General features: G+C 31.8%; 2 protein-coding genes across 2 annotated transcripts in view; both read left to right on the top strand.

Annotated features, from left to right (window-relative positions):
• The window catches only part of LOC136784771 (ATP-dependent RNA helicase SUV3 homolog, mitochondrial-like), a 154,492-nt gene that overhangs the window by 117,262 nt on the left and 12,772 nt on the right, over nt 1–24,458 (top strand). The window contains exons 6-7 of the mRNA XM_066745660.1: nt 13,647–13,712; nt 13,775–13,890. Of these exons, the coding sequence (XP_066601757.1) occupies nt 13,647–13,712; nt 13,775–13,890 (182 nt within the window). The remainder of the gene's footprint in view (nt 1–13,646; nt 13,713–13,774; nt 13,891–24,458) is intronic.
• LOC136784772 (uncharacterized) lies at nt 15,223–17,670 on the top strand. The gene is made up of 6 exons (XM_066745661.1): nt 15,223–15,334; nt 15,381–15,493; nt 15,544–16,289; nt 16,339–16,344; nt 16,485–16,758; nt 16,834–17,670. The coding sequence occupies exons 1-6, from the start codon at nt 15,223–15,225 to the stop codon at nt 17,668–17,670; spliced, it is 2,088 nt and encodes a 695-aa protein (XP_066601758.1).

Raw genomic sequence — 24,458 nt, 5'->3', positions numbered from 1 at the left:
TGAGAGACTAAATTTTTTAAATTAGAACATTTACTGTAAAGCTAAGCTAGTGACACTATTGATTAAAAATAATAGCAGGCTACAGATTTTTAATGCGTATAGGTTTAATTAATATGCTTGCAATACTTTTGTCTTTATTATGTTTTGCTTAATTCATCAAGCCAATTATCATTATATTCACTTAGAAAAATTATTTTATTGAAATATTAGTATTTTATTTTATAAACTTCTGAAAGATACAACTCATTATGAAGTATACTTTACATAAAAATGACGATACGTGGAAATCTTTTACAAAGCAAACACATAATTTTCATTTTACCTTAAATAAACTCTGAAATCTTCATATAATGTATATACATTACTAATAAAAATAATGAAATTTATTTTAAAGAGTATTGAATAACGGGAAAATAAGACCAATTTATTATATACAAAAGAGTGTTCGATCAAAACACCAATAAAGATAGATATATATGCAACATGTTTCGTATAAATTGAGATATAGGTATAGGTAACTATATACCCGGATTAGTTAATGTTACTTCAGTACCGTATATTTAAATTGGACTTTAAAAATATGCTACATATGATTGTCCATTTCCACTGTGTGTGTATTGCATGGAAAATAATCACAAAGATTTTTTACTTTAATGAATTTCCAAGTGGAAGATTCTTCAACCTCATAACCACACACATGATTATTGAAAGGAATAGTATTCATTTATAACAAAATAAAGTAAAGTTCACTATTTCCATGTATTAAAATATATTTAATTTTTGTAAATATCAAATGAATATTTGTTGTACTGATTACTACTAACATTTCAGGTGTATATTTAGTGCCGAATGTAGATACCCAGTTGACAATATTGTAACTATCATTTGGTACTTGTAGAGAAATATCATGAATAAACTTTTTAAAGTGATGCAATTCACATAGACTTCTTTTCTGTATAACACCATATTCTACACGTTTCGAAAATCCATCTTTGCAATAGAAGCGATAGTTTAAAAATAATTGGTGTTTTAACGCCATAGTGTGCTTTACATTTACTCGGGATTTTACAGAATTACACATTTTTTTCAGCTGCCTATGCTTCCCTTCGAATCTGAAACACGATATAAACATTAAAGGACCAAAACATCTAATTAATTTGGGATAATGCAGCATGAAATGATGCTTTGGCTTCAAATTCTCATTAAACAAATCTAAATATAATTCATGATGTTCCGTTACAAGTACTTGCAAATAATTACAAACATCTTTATTAAAGATAGGCAACACAACTATAGACACAATTTCTGCCATTAACAAATATAATTTCCATATTTTGTTATTAATAGGAATTAAGTCGCCAATAATAAGGCTTAAAATTCGCACGATACATTTCATTTCAGATGTAGATGTAATAATAAACTTTCTCCTAACAGAAACATCGGAAATAAATGGAATAACATTAATACCACTCGTTTTCCCAAAGGCGATAAATTTTATTCAATCGTTTAAGAGATCTAGAGTAAATAACTTCTGTACTACAATGGATTTATACAGCAGCTTCCCTATTTCGTGTCGACACACACCTTCAAACAAGTCATGCATTATGTCAAATATCACATTATCCGTAATATGAAAATTTGGCAATGAATTAAAAATACAGGTTTCTACAACACCATACAAACAGTTTTCTGTATGTAATTTATAATTTTCTCGGTTTCGTAAAAGATTAATATTTTCTGATACCTGTGAAAATCGAACGCTCTTATGTTCAATACATGCCCTGCAACGATATTCAGAATTAAAACTTGTTATAAAGCCATTGATTTCATTCATTGCCAAATTTTCACTTACAATCACCAAAACAACAAAAAAAACTTGTATTTTCTCATTACATATATTCAAAGTTATACCTTCTTTTTTAATATTAATAATTCTTGAATTAATTTATCGAAAATAACAATATTTCCGCAAATTTTTTAGTCCAAATTGTTATGTAGTTGAGCCAGCAAAATGTTATTTAACAAACTATTATTTTTATATAGGAGAAAAGCTACACTGTAATACACTGCGCCTAGTTTATCCACGCCTAAATGAGATCCCGAAAGGTTGTTTACCTCGAACTCATCATAATAGAACAAAAGAGCAAATACAATTTTTTCTTAAAGCGAGTCTTCAAATTTTGCCATAATTTGTCATTCAAAGTACTATTAAGGATTCTATTTTCATTAGTATCATTTATTTCAGTTACAGCGTAATTAAAAACGTTTGGTAAACTTAAAAATTTTGTTAGAACCAGTTTCATTGGCACTAGTTCTATAGAATTTGGTGTAACCACCGTCGCACTTCTTTTTCGTTTTCTACCAAGCTGTATATGACGGCTAACAGCATAAGAAATTGGAACAATAAGATTTGTACTTTCTTCAAAAGATTTTAATCTCTTATATTCCGAGCTAAAACAATTAAAAGCTTCTTCTATAATTACAGTGATTGTATCCATATCTTTTGAAACAGCACTGCTTAACGAAGGTTTTATTCCATTAACCCTCGGTGCGCACACTGGGTTATAATGACCCGTGGTTTGGTTTTTCTCTCATTTTAGGTAATTATAAAGGTAAATAATGCCATAAAAGTACTGTAAATTATTAGTTCAATATCTTAATTATAATCACGTATGGTGTTTTTAACGCTGCAACGTCAATACCCAAGTGCCATTAAATGAGAAAAAATTACTTTTTTGTCCTGGGTCTAGTTGACCTAGTGTGCGCTGTACGCTTGTTTTGAGTGGCTTTTGTTATTCGTTCCTATGGGTACTTTTAATTCATTAGCAGTATATTCATGTAAGCAAAATAAAATAGCACTAAAATTTGGTTTATCGTTTTACTAAATAATTTTTTCTAAGTAATTATGATGGTTACTCGAATTTTGAGAAATCGAACAATTGCACAACAGTTAGTGGAAGATGACAATCCCTCCGATGTGGATGACAATTTATCTGAGTTTGAAGATGGTAGTGACCTTGACTACGGATCAAATTATTCTTCGGATGAGCAAGTTGAAGAAAATGATTTGGAATCAGAACTTGAAAATGTAGTTTTGTCTTTTCGAGTGCTTGAGGCACGAGAACGAAGAGAATCTGCGGGGAGACCTAACAGCATAGCTCGTGGAAATAATGGTTATGTATGGAGGTTGAAAAAACCTCAACGAGTGTCAGATCGACTCAATTCGGGTGTAGCTCCTGTGATTGTTTCTGGCCCAATCAACAACGCTGCAAACGCTACCACTATAGAGGAGTTTTGGGAAATTCTTTTCTCTCCTGACATTATAGAAGATATTGTCAAATTTACAAATATTCAAATCGAATATTCAATTGTTAATTTGATTGCAAAAGAATCCATAGAACAATCGTATCACCATCCAACTGATGTAGCAGAAATACGAGCTTATATTGCAGTTACGTATTACTCAGGGTTATGGAAGCAACCTAAAGTTCGTGATTTCGATTTGTGGTCAGTGGAAAATGGAACGTCCTTTTATCGGTGCGTTTTCCCACTACGTCGTTGGAACTTTTTAACAGAAAATTTAAGATTTGACGATCGAGCAACTCGAGATTCAGCCGACAAATTTGCCCCAGTAAGAGGAATTTTTGAGAAATTCATCAATAACTGCTAAAATAATTATAAACCATCTACTTATTGCACGGTTGATGAGCAGCTACTTGGCTTTCGTGGCCGCTGTGCTTTTAGAACTTATATAAAGAATAAGCCAGATAAATACGGTCTTCTTTTGATAACGCTCAATGATGCCAGAACTGCTTATTTGATAAATGCCATTCCGAGATTGGGAAAAGGGACCGTTAGAATTGAACGTGACGAACTTGTGCCTCAAGTTCTTTTACGTCAGGTTACGGAGCCAATTCATGGCTCAAACAGAAGTGTGACTTGTGATAATTTATATACGGCGATCCCATTATTCGAGCAGATGAAAGAGGAACCTTATAAACTGACTATGACTGGAACAATTCGAAAAAATAAACGAGAGATTCCAATGGAAATGAAAGTTGCTAGAAAAGAACTTCCAAGCACAAAATTCTGTTTTTCCAATTCCGGCATAACTCTGCTGTCTTTCACCCCGAAAGAAAATAAAGTTGTGCTGCTGGCATCCTCGTTTATGAACTCGGAAGAGATTATAGACGGAAAATCAAAAATTGTCCTACACTACAATAACACCAAAGGAGGGACAGGCACCTTTGATGCGCTATGCAAAAATTATACAGTAGTTAGACGAAGCAATCGCTGGCCTTTGAGAATTTTTTGGGCCATGCTAGATCAAGCAATGGTAAATGCAAGAATTCTTCTGAAATGCAAGAACAGCATAACTGGGGACGAAACTAAAGTTCCTGCAATAATTTGCATGAAGAAGATAATCTGGCATCTGGTGAAACCTTGGATTACAGTGCGCCAAAAAATTCCAAACCTGCGAATTTCTTTAAAAATCGCTATCGAAATGATGCTGCAAATGCACCATGAAACATTTCGCAATAATCAGGATGCTGGACTTTTAGCTAAAAGAACTAGATGCCGAATATGTCCGACAAAATTTGACAAAAAAACGCGCTATCAGTGCATCTCTTGTTTACGGCCGATGTGCTTGGATCACCGATCAAAACTTTGCTCAACTTGCGCTTGCGTGGAGTAAAATTTCATTAAAATTTATTATTCTTAAAATTTTTGTATATTTATTATATAACATAGTACCCCTTTTTCCATAATGAATGTTTTCTTCGTTTTTGTTCTAATAAAAATTCGTCCAAAAGAGTATTTTGTAATATTATAAAACTGCCACATTAATATGTTGAAAAAAATATATTTTTTGAAACCAAACAAAGTCTTATTATTTTTACGTTAAAGAATATCTTTTCATCTATAGAATCCAAATGTTTGAGCTTTTAAAATTCAAATTTGAAATAACTACACAATTTTTAAGTAAGAAAGCCGTTGCTCTGCCATGCTCGTATTTTGAACAGTCTGCAAATAATTTATTATAATTTTGTCTAACAAGAACTATATAATGTAATAAAGAAAGGTTCAGGGTAAATACAGAAATTAATTTTTTTATTCTTGCATGCATGGTATACGAAAAACCATCATTCAAAGCTGTTGGGTCAAATTGACCCAGTGTGTGCAGTATAGTATTTTCGGGATGTGTGCGCACCGAGGGTTAATTTTGAACTATTATTATTAATTGGTGAACTGATATTATTAATATCAGTATATATAACAGGAAATATTATTTATAACTGTAAATATAACGTAGCTGGTATTACTTATTGAAAGTAATATAGGAAATGTCTGCTTCATCAGTAAAACGGCTACGATCTAGTTACCGATAAGACGTTGAGATCGAAGAGCGTGAAGATGGATACTTAGATGCATTAATTATTCCTGAAAATGATGACTCTGGAATTTCTGACTCTGATTCTGAATTTAAAGATCTTCAGACTTCATATAATGAAATTCCAAACAATAATTATCGTCAGATATCAAATAGATATGAAGAAGATCAGTCGAAACTGGAACCTAACTATACTTATGTATGGCAAAATGGAGAAAAATAATATGAAAATTATCCTGAAGATGAAAACTTACTCTCAGAGAATACGAAAAAATTTATTCGTGAATCTTCATATGTAAAGCTATTCGAACTTTTTTTTCTATAGATTTAAAAAAATATATCATCGAAAGTACTCGAATAAATGGTTTCGATATAACATCAAATGATTTAGACATTTTTTGGGGAATAATTATAGTATCGATCTTTAACCAACGGAAATCTCAGGAAGATTATTGGTCTAAGAGGCCATTACTGGAATGCTCTATTGTAGCTAAAGCGATGAGTCGCAATAAATTCCTTGAAATTAAATCAAAATTAAAGTTTTCGAAACCTGAAGATCAGAATCATGATGATAAAGCTTGGAGAGTACGTAGTATTTTTGAAATTTTCAAGAAAAATATTTTGCAATTTGGGGTTTTCTCTACTGCTTTGTCAATAGATGAAATGATGGTGAAGTTCCACGGAAAAACAGTTTTGCTTCAATTCATAAAAGATAAACCTGCGCGATTCGGGATTAAAATGTGAGATATTTGTAACGTACAGGGATATCTGGTCGATTGTGATATTTATTATGGCAAGGATTCAAATATTTATTCGACTGATGAGCAAGTACAACTTGTCTAAATGTCTTTAGGAAGTCGTGTCGTTATGCAGATGATTCGAAAGCTACTCAAATCTATTGTTCCAAGGAAAATAATTCAATATCATTTATATTTTGATAACTTTTTTTGTAATCCCGATTTATTGATCAATTTACGAACAGTGGGCTTAGAACCACTGGTACGGTGAGAAGAAATAGAGTAAAAATCGACAACGAATTGGATAAAAAAACAATAAGAGGAACCTTCTTAGTCAAACACGAAGAAAAAAGTGGTTTTAATTATATAACAGTCATGGACTCAAAACCAGTATCTCTGCTTTCAACCGTGGCTGGTGTAACTCAAATGTCAACAGTAAAAAGACATTCCAAAGAAGCTAGAACTAAAAACGATATACCATTTCCTAGAGCATTCTCACAATATAATAAATATATGGGTGGTGTCGATCTACACGGTGGACATTGTAGTAATTTGATGCCATGCATAAAAGCAAAAAGATGGACTTGGTCAATTTTTCTGCGACTAATCCAATCATCGATTACAAATGCATTTGTACTACATAATATGACCAATAACGAAAAAAAATAGTGCCAAGGAAATAGCCCTAGAAATGTCTGAATTCTTTCTTGCAAATAGTACCAAAAGAAAAGCACCGCATGAAATGGAAACAAATAAACAAAGAAAAAATTGTGCCAATCATAAAACGTGTGGCATGAGAACAAATAAAATTTGTAAGATTTGTAACACTTTCTTTTGCACTTCCTGCTGGACATTGACCTACGACAGAAGTTAAAAAAGAAGAAAAATGATTATAAAAAAAATACAAAAAAGAGATAAAAAACAAACAAAAAACAAGGTTCTTTATATACATTTACCTCCACGTGATAAGAACTAGAAACGGCAAAGACAAATTGACGGCTAAAGAATGTATAGTCATAGTTAAACGATAGACTTTAAGAAAAAATGTTATAGAATAAAAAGTTTTTAGAATTCATTAGAGAATACGCTGGAATTTTTCCAAAATTTTTGGATGACTTTTTTGAATTTTCGAAATTTGGTAATTAGGAGAGTTTCAAAAAAACGTCAAAAAATTCCAGCATGTTCTGTAATGAATTCTAAGAACTTTTTATTCTATAAAACTATTTCCTAAAATCTATCATTTTTAACTTCGAAATTCCTGAAAATTTTTGCATGTTTTTTGTATTTAGGGCTCAAGTTTTTTTATTTCCCCATGAAATTTAACAATTGTTAATGACCTATCTTCAAGATTAGGACTTATTGACGTCTTTTTTTTAATCGCAGTAAGTATCCTTCAGGAATTTCAATATGAAAACGTTCGATAAAGAGAAAAATGTTTAATAATTTTCAGTTTTTTGCGAAAAAAAATTGAATGGATCGTCACAGGTGGGTTTTATCTCAAAATTAATTTCAGTTTCTGAAAGATCAGTCAATTTTACGTCGGAAACACTTGTTTTGAAATTCACAAAAATTTTTTTTATCAAAAAATAGAGCTGTTGAAAAATGCGACTCAAAAATGTCATTTTGGGACTTAATGGGTTAACAACATTTTAAATAATGATTTGTAATTCTCGCCTTTCTTACTTCCTAAAATGTTTTCATAAACCTCCTTCAGATTTTGCCATGCTGCTTTCTCAAAACCATTTATTGTTGCGGTATAAAAATGTTCTTCAAATAAACTACGAATTTTAGGACCATCAAAAATACCATTTTTAATTTCTCATCACTTATCGTGGCAAAGGCTTTCACCCAATATAATGGCCGAAATGGTACTGCTCGTCGATTTTCAATTTAACTATTACATGTTAAAATTATATTAAAAAAAGGATTTTTAAGTTATTTTTCGATTTTTTATTTATAGATACTTGATCAAGGGGTCAAATAAACGTTTTCTTAGCGAATTAGTTATTTTCATGCCAATCTGCAATATTAAAATTTTGAAAAAAAATCACACAAAATAATCAGATGTAGTAGGAGAAACATGTTTTTCTTATAAATTATTATTGCATCTCAATTTCTAGGCGAAACAAAAATAATAAATAATTCAATTCTATGTTACTTACAGCATAAAAAGGATACATTTTTGCAAAAAAAATTAATCTGCTTTCTTTATACAGTACATGAATATGTAGCGATTTTTTTTAATTCCTTTGCAACAAACTTTTAAAAAACCATTTTTTTTACAATTTTGAAGGTATTTAGCTCCAAATGTAAACAATGCACAGTTGTAGAAATAAAAAAAAGCTCAATAAAATAGAGGCTGTCCTTATAAATATTATCAATTGTGTTCAGGATTTTTATACATGTATTTCAAAGTGTATGCAAGAATTGTAAGCTTAAGCCAAGAGTGTTTGTTTTTTACTCTTGAAGTATCAGCGTCTAAACAGTGTTACAATACACTATATCTTGAATATATACATATACAGGGTTTATCAGCAATAATGCTTTTAATTTTAACCACATATTCTTGAGTATAAACTAAGTTCAAAAGTAATTGATCATTAATACCGTAAAGCATCATTGCTGAGATAAATCAATTTTAAAGCAATAAATCAAGGCTTCAATTTAACGGAAAACTTACTTTACTCTCACTTTCGTTGACAGTTCCCCCTCGAAAACCAAAAAAAGTTTTGTATTTCTGCACCGTTCCGTATTGCCGTCAGCGTTGCCAACTCCGCCATTTTCATTATACTACGCTGTACAGTGATGTCAGTGATGCCAGAATCAAGCTTTTAGCAACGAAAATGAAGTTAGCCGCTAGCCAGCAGCAGTATAGAAAATTTGAAGGGAAGGGGTACAAACATAGCTATGCCTGGTCAGCTTAGGTGTGATTTGGACTTAGGGCAACTTCGGCTTTAAAAGTAGAGCGACTACCGCTAACCAACACATTTTTACGTGTCATCCGTGTGAGGTGATGCTGCGTTTATCCAAAAACTCGAAGCAAATCAAAATCCTTTTTCTAAATTAGTTTTCAATTTTAATAAATACTTATACGTAGTGATTAATTAATTAGGTTTGGTAATATATACAAAAAATGCATTCATATTATAACAAATAATGAGTTGAGGTATAATAAACTCAATGTTTTTATATAAACCTGCTAACAAATGAATTTTTTTTATTAATTGTTGAGTCCAATAAGTTAATGGTTATTAAAAAAAAAATCTTTGTCATGAAAAAAAAAATGAAAGAATTTTAAACTTCGCCAAGACTGAAACCCGAGCCTGCCGCGTGAAAAACGGCAACCTTACCATCTGCGCTACAGCGCTCATTTAATGTCCTATAAGCAAAATAGCCTTTTAAATACTTACTACAATTCTTTCATTAACTCGTCATAAACAATTAAGAATTATCTGCATTAATAAATTCATTTATTGACACTGCATTATTGCACTAAATTTATTATATTTTTAATTTGAGGCATACATTTTGCACGAAGATACGATAGTTTAAGGGTATCTATGCAGTACTCTAAATATAAAACTATTCATATGCTCCATTGTCGTAAATTAATTAAGTAATATTATAATATATGTTACGTGTAATCGAATAATTTATTGTAGTTGAGTATATGAATAGTTTTGTATTTAGAGTACTGCATGGTTATCCTTAAACTATCGTACCTCCATGCAAAATGTATGCTTCAAATTAACACTAGATTTACGGACATTAATTAGACCTATTTTTACCAAAGTGAGATAATTTGAATAATACACGAAAATTGAAGTTTTATAAATAGAAATTAGTTCTACTTTAAATTAAATGAAAGATTAATTATTAAAAAATTTATTTAAAACATTTTTTACACATAAATTATGATTTTGAAATACCTTTGAATGAGTCAAATAGGCTCAGTCCGTAAATCTAGTGTTACAAACATAATAAATTTAGTACAATAATGCTGTGTAAATGAATGTATTTATTATTATAGCTAATTCTTGATTATTTATGACGAATTAATTGTAGTAAGTCTTTAAAAGGCTGTTTTGCCTTTAGTACACTAAGTGACCATTTTAGCGTAGGTGGTAAGATCGCCGTTTGCTACGCGGCAGGGTCGGGTTCGAGTCTTGGCGAAGTTTAAAATTTTGTCATTTGTTTTCATTATAAAGAATTATTTTTTTAATAACCATTAACTTATTGGACTCAATAATAAATAAAAAAATGCATTTGTTAGCAGGTTTATATAAAAACATTGAGTTTATTATACCTCAACTCATTATTTGTTATAATAAAAACGCATTTTTTGTATTTATTACCAAATCTAATTAATTAATGGCTACATATAAATATTTATAAAAATTAAAAAATAATTTAGAAAAAGAATTTGTATTTGCCTCGAGTTTTTGGGTAAACGTAGCATCACCTCACACGGATGATATGTAAAAATGTGTTGGTTAGCGGTAGTCGCTCTTCTTCTAAAGCCGAAAATGCCTGAAGTTCAAATCACACCTATATGCTGACCAGGCAGAGCTTTGTTTGTACCCATTTCCTTCAAATTCTTGATAGTGCTGCTGACTAACGGCTGACTTCATTTTCGTTGATGAGGGCTTGATTCTGGCATCACTGTACCCAACAGTATTGATTTCTAAAGTAAGCAATTTTATTATTTAACGTTTGTGGTCGGTAATTGCTACACGCATACACGCATAGATTCACACACGACCAAACGCAAACGCAAGTTACTCGCTCGTTTATTTTAACGACACTACCTCTCTCTTCTATTCATTAAAATCAGCTCACAGCGCACTACTATATCTACTTATAAAAGCATCCGTTACAAGGCGATAAATTTAAAATATTAAATTATAAAAATATTTATAATACCTCAACAGTTTTAAAAATTTATAATGTCAGTATTTTTAGGACAATAACTCTAACTCGTTCTGGTCCCCCCTCTTACAGATAATGTTGTGATCACATGAGGTCTAATAGAACCCACGAGGAAAATCAGTTGCCATTTGCGTTCTGTTTGATGCATCGACTTAACGGGATCTCTCACGCATACTTTACCGACAGTACAAAAGTCAATTAACTATTAGTTCAATAAAATTCAAAGGCGGAGAAATTTCAACAAACGGGTGTCTTTAGGTCAAGGTGCGAGCCCTAAAGAGTCAAACAAGCCCAAGAAGACTCGAATCGAATGAGAAAAATCTCTGTACCATTGTCTCTTGTTCTTGAAGAGAGGTCAGTTTTGGTTATTTTCACTTCAAGAACGCGGGACAGTGGTACAGCGTTATTTTTCATCTGATTTGAGTGTTTTTAAGCGCATTCAACTCGTTAGGACTGGCACTTGGTCCTAAAGGCGTCCGTTTGTTCAATTTACTTCACGTGTGAATTTTATTGAACTAATTGTCTATTGACTTCTACTGTCGATAAAGCAGGCGTGAAGAATCCCGTTAACCCGTTTCATGCCAAAATGGCATAAATTCAATCTTCTTTTCTTTTGAATCATTTCCATAGTAATCTTTTATAGATCTTTTCGGAACTTGGTACCATAACATTTTAAGATGTGCTCTTTCGAAATCCAATACTATTTTTTTGATATCTTGGTCCATTTTACCGGTACTCCAGTTTATACTACAAAAAGTGCGAAAAACCCGCATTTCGAGTAGTAATTTTCCATTTTTCCTCGTGATAACATCAACGAATCATCTTAGCATTAGGGATCTAGTGGCATAATGACTTTATCTAAAAGATGAGTCTATATAGACACAAAAATACAAGATGTCCGCCAAGATATGGCGATTTTTTCAAGAAATTAGCGTTTTTATGTAGTATATATCATTATTTATGGTAAATTTACATTTAATTTTCTATATATAGCGTTTAATTGTCTCAAGAAATAAATAATCACTAAAGAACGCAAAATACACAAGAGATTAAAAATTTCAGATTTTTTTTACATTTTTATAATCTTTTTCTACAATAAATTGCTCATGAGATTACATTTTTCAAATTTCACCGCGTAATGGTTACAAACTTCGAATAATGTCTTATTTAATTATATTTTTAATTTTGTCTTCATCTGAGATAAATTTTATTTTCCTTTTTTCATATATTACATTACATTATATTATATTGTGCGAATGAGTACGCTAATTTCTTGAAAAACTCGCTATATCTTCGCGGCCTTCTTGTATTTTTGTGTCTTTATAGACTCATCTTTTAGATAAAGTCATTGTACCACTAGATCCCTAATGCTAAGATGATTCGTTGATATTATCAAGAGGAAAAATGGAAAATTACTGCTCGAAATGCGTTTTTTTCGAATTTGTGTAGTATAAACTGGAGTACCGGTAAAATGGACCAAGAAGTCAAAAAAAAAAAAATATTGGATTTCGAAAGAGCACATCTTAAAATGTTATGGTACGAAGTTCCGAAAAGATCTATAAACGATTACTATGAAAATGATTCAAAAGAAAAGAAGATTAAATTTATGCCATTTTGACATGAAACGGGTTAATATAGTATGCTTTTAAGAAAAAAAAACAGAATTATATTGATCTTTACAAAAAGTATATTTATTTTGAGATTTGAAGTTATGAATTTTCATAAAATCTGTAAAATGTTATAGGTCAGTTGAATGAAGTAAAAAACAGATTTTATGACAAAACTAAATATTTTATTTATAATGAAATGTAATAAAAAAGATAGATAAAGTAAATATTAATATATAATTGTATTTTACCAGCGAATTTAATGCATAAATACATGCGACTCATATCGCACATTGGTCGTTCGCAGCTCAGACATTGAAGTTTTGTTATGTCATCTATTTAAACATAATAACTATTGATTTCTGGAAAAAAGTAAGGACATTACATGAACTAATACTTATGTTGTCACTCACACTTTAGCCAAAAATAAATTAACTTGAAATGCACTTTTTTTGCAATAATTCCATACAATGTCACACGGAATCTGCTGGACTCTAAAGAAAACACTTCCGTGCAAATCGACGTCTAATATGTTCTGACGCCACTTTCATTCTCAAAAACCCTTGAGGTATGATGTATTAGCTTCAAACAATGGCAGATGGTACCACAAGATCAAGTCTAAATCCTCTTTTAGAAGCTAGGTAGATTCAAAGATAGCCTGGGGTCTATTTGACACCATGTGATCATAACGGGTTAAACGTTGGGCAAAAAATCATATTTGAATCCTTAAAACCTTTCAACAGATAATTATACATTTATATTATTTTAGTAACAAATGTTTCCAAAGATGTACACTATAATATATTCTGCTCAAAATTATTTTGTTTTTAATTACTGGTATTCTTGTTCACTTTTTGAGTTACCTTCGCTGACTGTAAAATGGCATAATTTTAAGCAGTTTCGTTTGCGATAACAATATGTTAAATATCTCAAATAGATATATGTCTGTAATTTTTTTAAAAAGCATTTATTTTTTTGCAGGTATGAATAACATAGAAGCCGTACGAGATGATAGTTTTGAAATGTCAAAGCACAAGAATTTAAGAGGTAAAACATCAAAATTCTGAATAAAGTGTTCGTATCACTATTTTTCTTTGATTTTGTTTTAGAAAACAGAAGTGTGACTTCAACCATTTTTAGAAGAGGTAAACTAACATCCAAATTGTTATCCGAAGGACTTTTAACATCAGACATGTTACAAACATTGCAACGTGAATGGTCAGAGGTAAATATAAAAATAAGTAAAAACACAAATATTAAAATGAATTATCAGTAACGCAATAGTATATTGTAGCGCTCAAAAATGAATAGCAGTGAAGCTATATATATATATATATATTAGCTGACTCAAATTATTTTTTTATTTTTTTTTTGCTCTCCAGATCCAGAAATCGTTAATTTGGACTGAAAAAACAATATTCCTAAATTTTCAGCTAAAAAAGAAATTGTTTAGAACTGCCGCATTCGGTATTTGTGTAAAATTTGTATAAAAATTCATTTATCTCCAAAACTATAATAGATATCGGTTTGTTGCTATAGACTTTTCAGAAAGCAAATTCAGAGAGGATTAGAAAAGGTAATATATAAAAAATTGATATCTCTTTTGGATACAAAGATAGACGCGTTTTTCAATTTTTTTTTATAAAAAGTTCAATAGTGTGTAGGTTTATCTTCAAGTTTCAACAATTAGAGTTTATTTTATTATATCTAGATCGCATTCAACATTATCTAGCGTGCTTAACTTTGGAGTCCAAAGACGCACCCAATAGTTTAGCGTTACCAGGGCAACATACGACTCTTTTCGAATGTACGCATTCCGATAACCAACAGTTCGCGTATGTCCGACAGTGAGTCGGGCTCATCCGATCGGAACAATAAGCAATGGTCACGCACATACACGTCTCTAGCCTTGCTTCCTTCGGAATCGCTTGTGTGCGACTGCTCTCTTTACGTCGGTGAGCGCTAGTTTTTATAGCTAGTCTTCACCGAATGCTTGGCGTCAACAATGACATGATTGAACGCCAAGCGGAATATTCTTAATACCTGAATAATCATCCGGAATGTTAAATCTTCTTCAATTAAGCATTTTATAATAATCTGTGAAAGATTTAGCTCTCTTTCACAGTCATTAATGCTTAATAAATTAAATAGAAGCGCCGGAGCTTACATCCGGTACTAACATAATCATCTAAGACAATTCTAAGATTTTCGGAAATATTCTCTGACAGCTCGCGAGGTTATTCGACCGTGTCGACCGAAAACACTCGGTCTCAGCTGTCAGACTTTCGATCAGCTGATCGAGTAAACTCAAAATAAAAGAAACAAAAGCCTATATTCATTTATATTTCACTTATTTGCCTCATTTTACATCCACGTAACGAACACCTCATTACAATTTATATCCTTAAGAGGTGGCGCCAACTCTCGTGTAAAATTCCACTCGAATTCTTGCGGTGTCAATCTAACTGAAAATTCATCTACAGCATTCGGTCTATCTAATCAACTGAGTGAGGTGTTGCATATAAGTTCATTGCTCAAAATCCGAAAACGAAAAAGTATGACGGAAGAAACGAGTAACATTTACTTGATCGGTAATGAGTTGGAACAACTGGATAACACAAAATTGCCATCAAATAATGAAGTGTTACGATTGTTATTTTACAAACATCGTTTTTTTTAATTTGACATTGCGCGAGAGTTTCATTTCTACTATAGATGATGTTTACGAAATTTGGAATCGAAATGAAAAACCTGTATGCAGAAAAGATTATGCTATTTCACGACTTGAAAAGCTGCATCAAGAATGGAGAAGTTTGCATATAAAAGTCGTCTGAGGTTATCCTGAAACACTCAAGTCCTGCATGAAAGGAATTTCAAGATAAAATTAGACAATTTGTTTAATATATCCGGAGTCTATTTACCAGACGTTTCAATAGAAGATACACATGATGATCAAACTGCATCATGTTCATCAAGAGACATTAATATTGCGCAGGTTGTAGAAGAAGATATTGTTCGGTCTTGCTCTCAACTGACGGTTACTGATGAGGCATCAAGTCAGTCGACTAACGCATCTCAAAATGAGTTAAAACGGAGTGCTTCTAGTTTTTTATATGAAAAATCATATAATCCTGAACTCAAGTTAAGGAAGAAAAACATTGTTACTGTAGAATTAGCTGCAGCTTTAGATCGAACAAATACTACTAGTAGAAGTGCTTCCTTTATTCTGAATGCTGTTGTCCAGGCTCTAGGATTGAACCCAGATCACTATAATTTGAGCAAGAGTACTATTCACAGGCAGCGAGTCAAGTATAGATCAGAGCGTGCATCTGAATTGAAAAACAATATTCAATTAGCCAACTCTTTAATAGTTCATTGGGATGGAAAAATCCTTCCAGAGCTGGATGGCCCAAATATGGTTGAACGCTTACCTGTAATTGTCTCTGGACTTAAAACCGAGCAATTACTTGGTGTACCAACACTTGATTCAGGGAGTGGAATTGATCAAGTCACTGGTATAGTCGAGATGTTGAATCTTTGGAACTGTTCCGATCGTGTGAAGGGCATTTGCTTCGATACTACGAGCTCGAACGCAGGTAGTAATTCAATTTACGTGTATTGTTGGTAATTGATTTTTTCCATTGTTAACAAATTATTTATCATAAAATCTTAGGATTAAGTAAAATTTTTTATATCTATGGTTTGCGAGATGAAAATTACTTAAATTCATCTCATATAGCATATAAAATATACCATTCTTTTCCTAAGTATTATGAAAATTAAATTTTTTTGGATCTATTAATTGTTACGTTCGGAAAGAGGAACGTGTGCTCAATTGGTGAAAATATTAAATCGAGATTTACTTCATTTGGCATGTAGGCATCACATAAATGAAATTATTTTGAGAAAAGTTTTTGAAACTTTTTTGCCTGGAACAAGCGGCCCTAATGTACCAATATTTACTCGTTTTAAAAAAGAGTGGAGTAATATAGATAAATCGAAGTTCGAACATGGTTTAAATGATGCATTAGTAGCTGAAGCCGTACACCATAAAAAAGAAGATATATTGTGTTTTGTTTCTGATCAATTCAAAGTACGTTGAAAGTAACATTTAATCTATTCTTTTAAAAAAAACCTTATGACTTATAATATCGCTTATTTATCATAGATTTCACAGTTACGGGGTGATTACAATGAGCTTTTAGAGCTCACTTGTATCTTCTTAGGCGGAGCACCACCTCGAGGAATCAAATTTAAACACCCTGGGGCAATGCATCATGCTAGATGGCTTTCGAAGGCCATTTATTCCTTGAAAATATTCATGTTCAAGAATCAAATACATTTGATTTCAAAAGAAAAGGATGGACGTCGTCATATTTGCGTTTTTATTGTGAATTTTTACGTGAAATCTTGGTTTACGGCTCCTTGCGCAATTACGGCACCCTCTCACGATTTAAATTTATTGCAAGAATTTATCAAATACGAAGAAATTAATACAAAGTTATCAGAAGTTGCCCTAGACAAATTGACAAGACATTTATGGTATTTATCCGAACATCTCGCACCACTGGCATTTTTTGATAACACCGTATCACGTGAAGTGAAACTTAAAATGACAGAGGCTTTTAAAAATCGTGAAAGCTTGTCTGAAAACAAGATACGTGCTAAAGTAGATCTACAACACGCTGTAAATTACGACCTAAGTAATTTTATCACGAAAGGATCTGTCTTTATATTCGAACAATTAAATTTGTCTTATGACTTTCTCAACAAAAATCCTGACCAATGGGAAAAAGAAGAAAGTTATAATAATGCCTTGATAATTTTGAAAGATTTGAAAGTCGTGAATGACATTGCTGAGAGGGCGGTTGCATTGATGGAAGAATATAATCAATGCTTGACGAAAGATCCGCAGCAACATGAGTATATTTTGCAAGTTGTTACAAAACACTGGGAAAATTATCCGGAATGTAATAAGCAAACTTTGATCACGAAATCGAAATGAATGTATTAATATTTCTTGGGTACTTAGTAAAATTGTTAATTATATAACCGCCAATAAATATTATTATTTTTATAATCATAATATAGCCATATTACTTTTTTTACTTATGGTTGACATATTTATTATGTATAAATTGTTTCTGAATATTTTATTGCATTTCGCATGTATTTCTCAAGTAAAGTATGCAAATATCTCTACTCAGTTAATTTTGAATGCAATCTAAATATAATAAAATAAACTCTAATTGTTGAAACTTGAAGATAAACCTACACACTATTGAACTTTTTATAAAAAAAAATTGAAAAACGCGTCTATCTTTGTATCCAAAAGAGATATCAACTTTTTATATATCACCTTTTCTAATCCTCTCTGAATTTGCTTTCTGAAAGGTCTATAGCAACAAACCGATATCTATTATAGTTTTGGAGATAAATGAATTTTTATAAAAATTTTACACAAATACCGAATGCGGCAGTTCTAAACAATTTTTTTTTAGCTGAAAATTTAGGAATATTGTTTTTTCAGTCCAAATTAACGATTTCTGGATCTGGAGAGCAAAAAAAAAAATAAAAAAAAATTGGAGTCAGTCAAATATACAGGGTGTAACGAAACGACCGCCTTTTCTCTTAACTGGAGGTTCGGGGTGACAAACTGAGTGCACGTGTAAAATTTCGTTCGAATCGTTCAAGAGGTTTAAATGTTATTTACATTTAAAAATCACCCTTTTTCGGTCCTTTTCGAACGACTTTGATTGCACAATGGAAAGTGAAGAAAGTGAAAAAACAATTGATGAACACCCCAATAGAATGTAAAAGTTATCGATCGCGCGCAATAATACTTTTGCTATTTATTCCATTAATCTGGCTATCAGATTAATTTTAAAAATAGCAAAATCCTTTTCATTACATTTCCAATTCAATTCAGTACAATTATCATTGACTGAATTTATGGAAAGAGCGAGAAGACGCAATGAAAAGGAAAGTATCAGAAAGTAAGATGTCGCGCAAACGCACTGATAATTTAATAGGAAATGCATGAGGGCATTCTCTTTCTACTAACCAAGCTAAAGAGAATGATTCAAAATCAATACATTGATGATAGAGAAATCTAAACTTACCCATTTAATGTTCTCCAAGTTCTTTTACATCAAAGTTTTTGAAAAAGCTTCAAACTGGCTCCTCGATGATATTCAGAAAGCACGCTATCATTGATTTTGCATTTAAACACTCGTGAATTTAAACATATTAGATATTAACCTACGTTTCATTAAAACACGGGTTAATTTGACACTTTTTAACTGTTTGAAGTAGACTGAAGAGAGAAACACAAAGAAAAAGGATAATTAATAATTAGAGTTTCGACCACTCTTTATCTGCCTATTTCAAACAGTTAAAAGTTTCAAATTAACCAGTGTTTTGATGAAATGTAAGTTAATACCTAATTGGCTTAAATTCGCGAATGTTTAAGTGCAAAATCAGTGGCAGTGTGCTTTCTGGAAATCATCGAGGAGCCAGTTTGAAACTTTTTCAAAAACTTCGATTTAAAGAAACTTGGAGAATATTAAATGGGTAAGTTTAGTTTTCTCTATCATTAATAAATTGATTTTAAATCATTCTCTTTAGCTTCGATAATAGAAATGGGAATAGCTTCATGCATTGCCTATTAAATTATCAGTGAGTTTGCGCGACTTCTTAGCTTGTGATACTTTCCTTTTCATTGGCTCTTCTCGCTTTTCCATCAGTTCAGTCAATGATACTTATACTGAATTAAATTACAATTGTAATAAAGGGGATTTAGCTATCTTTGAAATTAATTAATAGCCAAATTGAAGAAATAAATAGCAAATGTATTATCGCGTGCGATCGATAATTTTTATATTCTAGCAGGGTGTTCTTCAATTGTTTTTCACTTTCCCCACTTTCCGTTGTGCTGTTAAAGTTGTTCGAAAAGGAGCGAAAAAGGATGATTTTTAAATGGAAATAACTTTTAAACCTTGAACGAGATTCGATCGAAATTTTAAAACGGGGAATCGGGTTGTCACCCCGAACATCCAATTACGTCAAAATGCGGTTATTTCGTTACACTCTGTTGTATATAGTGTTGGTCTAAACGGTCCCTCCACTTTGATATTCAAGGCTATACAGTTATATGAGCTGCGAAGTCATAGTGAAGGGTTCATTTAGACTCAGACTGGCATCACTGATGGATCGTTTAGGCGACCCGGGTTAACGGGATCCCTCACGCCTGTTTTACCTGCACTATAAGACAATAAACAGTTTAATAAAATTCAAATGCGAAGCAAATTTAACAAACGGGTTTCTATAGGACAAAGTGCTAGTCCTAACGAGTCAAACGAGCTTAATAACACTCTAATTGGATGAGAAAAATACTCTGCAGCATTGTTCCACGTTCTTGAAACGAGGTCACTTTTGGTTATTTTCACTTCAAGAACGCGGGACAGTGGTACAACGTTATTCTTCATCCAATTTTAGTATTTTTAAGCTCATTTGACTCGTTAGGGCTGGCATTTTGTCCTAAAGACACCCGTTTGTTCAATTTGCTTTGCATTTGAATTTTATTAAACTAATTGTTTATTGATTTGTACTGTTGGTAAAGCAGGCGCGAAGGATCCCGTTAAGTATATGGAGTTCCCCCATTCTTGCGTCTTTCTTTACTACTTCCTTAAATTTATCGACTGACGTCATCACCATTACTAATAGCTTTCTATGCGATTAGTAAAGTTAAGTAAAATTGAAATTCAATCATTTGCGTCTCTCCTTAAAAAAATGTTACAAATGTCTACATGGACTCAACAGATAAGCTATTCTAAGGGTTTCGAATTGTATGTATTAATTATAATTTTACATCCTTTTTAATCATTGAAATGAGCAAACGGACACAGTAAAAAACTTTAAATATTCATCTGTTTTAAAATTGTTATATATGATTGAAGAAAATAATTGCGTAAGTATTTCAAAATATGGATTTTGAATATTTTTTCAATGTCTTTCGATTGAGACTTGGAAGAAACATTTATCTTTATTATTAGTAAAGTGATGATTGTTTTAATGTACACTACTTTTCATAAGCTTAAAATCATCAAACTGAGTGCCGACCGAAAACGCAAATTTAATAAAACGTTGTACAATAGAAAATTCTATTGTGTGCTTCATCCTTTTATAAAAGGTTACATTTTTCTTTCATTAGAACTTTTGCTTAATATGCGAAATTGTAAAGTTATTTCAAAGTAATAAAAAGTATAATTTTTAAATTAAACGGCTATAACTTTACTAACAGTAATGATTGGGATCCCGCAAAGAATAGGGTTCGCCTGTAAATAAAGACAGCAAGTATATGAATCGTCTAGCATATAAATAATATATTAAAATATAATATATTCGCGAATTAAAAAGATGAGTGAAATCCAAATGTTAAGCAAGTATATATTTTTACGATGGAAAAATGTTAAAATATCGAAGGAAAAATAGTAACACAAAAAAAAGGTAGTTGCCGGGACCATAATGTTCATGTATAAGTCGCTATCTTACAATACAATCGTTGCTTCTCGTAATTTTAAAATGTAGCAATTTAATGCCATTGCATACAACGGGCTCGGCAAGTAGCTTTTTTATGTTATTAATTTTATTTTACCGAAATTTTAACTCTTTTGCCATGGTAAAAATAAATTCTTGACGAAAATTTGGATTTCATTAATTTTTTTAATTTGAATATTTTATTTTACTATATTATTTATATACGGTAAACAATTTATGTACTTGCTGCCTTTTTTCCAGGCGAAGCTTGTTTTTTGTGGGACATCTTCAAATAGCATCATCTAAAATCAAAAAACTAAAAAGATTATGTTAATAGGGTTCAATATCTCGGGAGCAACGAGAGTGTTTTCTTTTTTTCAACTTCAGCTTCTTTTACAAACAATAAAGTTCGCGATTTTTTGTAAAAAATAGGAATATTCACTTTAAACTTCATTCCAGATTTCAAAAAATAATTTTTTGAAAAAAGTTCTCGTTGCTCTCAAGATATTGAATCCTACTAACAAAATCTTTTTTGGTTTATGAGTTTGGTTGATGATGTTTGATGATATTCTGTGTAATTCGCGTTTTTTGGAAGAGGGTTTTCTGTTTGAAATAAATATGGTACCTAACTTATTTTCTAGCGAGAAAAGTTCATACTAAGTTCAATTTCGTCATCATTTCGTTAACCTTTAGACTGCCCGTATTTTTTCATAAAAGTAATGATTCTTTTTTCTTAAAGATTTGTCAATATAAATAACATATATAGTTAATACATTATCGAAATTACTGCAAAGCCACTATAGTAGCTTTATCGACACATCTTAAAAGTTAAGTAAATTTTTATACAGGGTGTGGCGCGTAAGACCCCCCCCCCCCCCATAGCATGGATACAAAATTACGCATATCTCTTTAACTGTATGAGATATTTCGTTTTTTCATATAATCTTTTTGAAACCAAGTAATAAGAGGTTTCGAAAAGGTTGTGTGTAAAAATTGAATATCTTTTATAGTTAGAGATACGCGTCATTTTGTACCCATGCTCTGGGGCGTCTTACGCGCCACACCCTGTATACACCGGTTTCTATCACCGGGGTTTCTCTCAACTGCCTATACTGTGGCGGGGGGGTAAAGAGTAGGATGTTTCTGCGCGATTACTAACATAAAGGAGGAGGGTCTCAAAGGCCGGTTTTTGACCAAATATAAATTGGGCCAAAAACCGGCCTTAGAGACCCTCCTCCTTTTTTTATTTCACCGAGAGAGGATTCTATTCCTTTTCACCGGCCTTCTAGCACATTCGGGATGTTAATTATAATTCTATGGGGCGCCAGGCCCGTTGTGGACCATCCGAATTCGTCTTCTAACCTATTATTAATTTTTCCGGCCTTTCCCGATTTCTCATTCCCAGAGTCATCCGAGTGTCGAAACACTGTGCTAGCCGATTTTTTTCTTTTACCGCGCTTCTTACATCCTACGTGTTTCCTCCAAGTAGCGACGCACGTCCGGTCGGGGTACTCAACGCGATATATAAGAATTAATTTTTCATGCTTTATGAATAATCCTCCAGGTAGACAATCCTCGTGCCTCAATACTTCTCCTTTCTTTGTCCTAACAGTTGTCTCTCCCTATTCTTATTATCTTTCCATCTCAATTATCTTTTCTGTTCATTTTTCTCACGTGTGTTCACGATCTCAACACTTTTCACTTCTACAGCTTGGCAGGCAACGACGGGCCTCACTGCGTACTTACAGTGGCGCTGCGGTCGGTGTGTAAGCTCACGTGACTCGATCAGTTATGCGGTAGGCGCTAAAATTCAAAATTCTTAACGTAGTAGGTCCATTTCTGTATCTGCCACGTTGCACCTGCCTATCGCGCTTAACAACTTTTTGTCAATGCTTTTTCGATAAATTGCTTTCAATTGTTAAATTTTATTTTTTTTTTTTTACGAAAATTTGACAGAATATTGCTTAAATGATACTTAATTATATATACTTTATAGAAATAAATTTACTTATTAGCTTAGTTCATAGAGACTAAACGAAAATTGTTTTTTTTAACACTTGATACCCCTCCAACCTCTTAAAAGAATGCATTGAGTGGCATAAAAGTACATCCAAATTATCTTCTACAATTTTAAAAATTGAAATATTTTCATAGGAACTAAAAATTGGCTCGTATTTGTCTGATTAATTGACGTAAATGCTTATTTTTTGGATTAAAAAAAAATGCGGATATTAACCCTTAATGCTCGAAAGGCTCTGTTGAGAGGGCATGTATTAGTGTCATAAAAATCGAAAGACAAATTTTTATAGAGCGTTAAGGCTTAATAATTTAATTCACTCCACAAAGTATCTTTAATACGATTGACTAATATTGGTTATTAACCCTTAACGCTCGATAAAAATATTTGCCTTTCGAGCGTTAAGGGTTAATAATTATATTTTATTTCTTATGAATAATTAAAAAAAGTGAGCCTTTATGACGCTGCGCCAAACTATAATAAGTAATTTGAGACCAAGAGAAAACAAATATTCCTATAAATGTAGATCTGTTTCTTCTTGATCTCAAATTTTTCGTTGAAGTTTGGCGCAGCGTCGTAAAGGCTTACTTTTTCTAAATTATTGATAGGAAATAAAATATAATTATTAATATCCATTTTTTTTAATCCAAAAAATAACTCTACGTCAATTAAACACATCAATACAGGCCAATTAGGTCCCTATGAAAATATTCAAAATTCTAAAATTATAGAAGATAATTTAGATGTAAGTTTATGCCCCTCAATGCATCCCCTTTAGCAAATAGTAAACAAGGACGCAGGATTGAAGAAACCATCTAGCTTTTCTGGGTCACCTGAGCGAACCATTTAGTGAACACTGATATAGTTTATCCCACAACGAAACGAGCTTCACTTGTGTAGAAGAAGACGGCAAATTCATAGAAGTACTAGCAAAAAATGGTGTACTAGTAGGAGTTAATATTATCGAATCATTAACTTACACCAAAATAAGCAAATAACATTACAGCAATATTTCTACGAAATGAATCTGCGTAATATGTACTAGAATTACACAAATTTTTTATTAAGAAACATTGTGGAATTAATATTTTAGATAATTATTATTACTAATCGTAGCAGAAAATGATAAAAAATTAATCTAGAATATAACTATGTAAGATCAACATAGTATAAAATTTCGACATCTATCATTTACCTCAGAAGGATGTTCACAAAACTGAATCATTCGAACAAACATA

This window comes from Prorops nasuta, unplaced genomic scaffold (genome assembly GCF_024137725.1).
Source record: "Prorops nasuta isolate Cenicafe-Biocafe unplaced genomic scaffold, Cenicafe_Pnas_1.2 PNAS00071, whole genome shotgun sequence".
Classification (NCBI taxonomy): Eukaryota; Metazoa; Arthropoda; class Insecta; order Hymenoptera; family Bethylidae; genus Prorops; species Prorops nasuta.
The sequence above is the reverse complement of the archived record's forward strand: the minus strand, read 5'-3'. Positions and strand labels throughout refer to the sequence as shown.

What these genes read in the sequence shown, in the direction of transcription:
- LOC136784772 (XM_066745661.1), top strand. Translation starts at nt 15,223, where the DNA reads ATGACGGAAGAAACGAGTAACATTTACTTGATCGGTAATGAGTTGGAA. An exon ending in ATTGTTATTTTACAAACATC is followed by an intron (nt 15,335 to 15,380) that starts GTTTTTTTTAAT and finishes TTTCTACTATAG; the next exon opens with ATGATGTTTACGAAATTTGG. An exon ending in GAAGTTTGCATATAAAAGTC is followed by an intron (nt 15,494 to 15,543) that starts GTCTGAGGTTAT and finishes AGGAATTTCAAG; the next exon opens with ATAAAATTAGACAATTTGTT.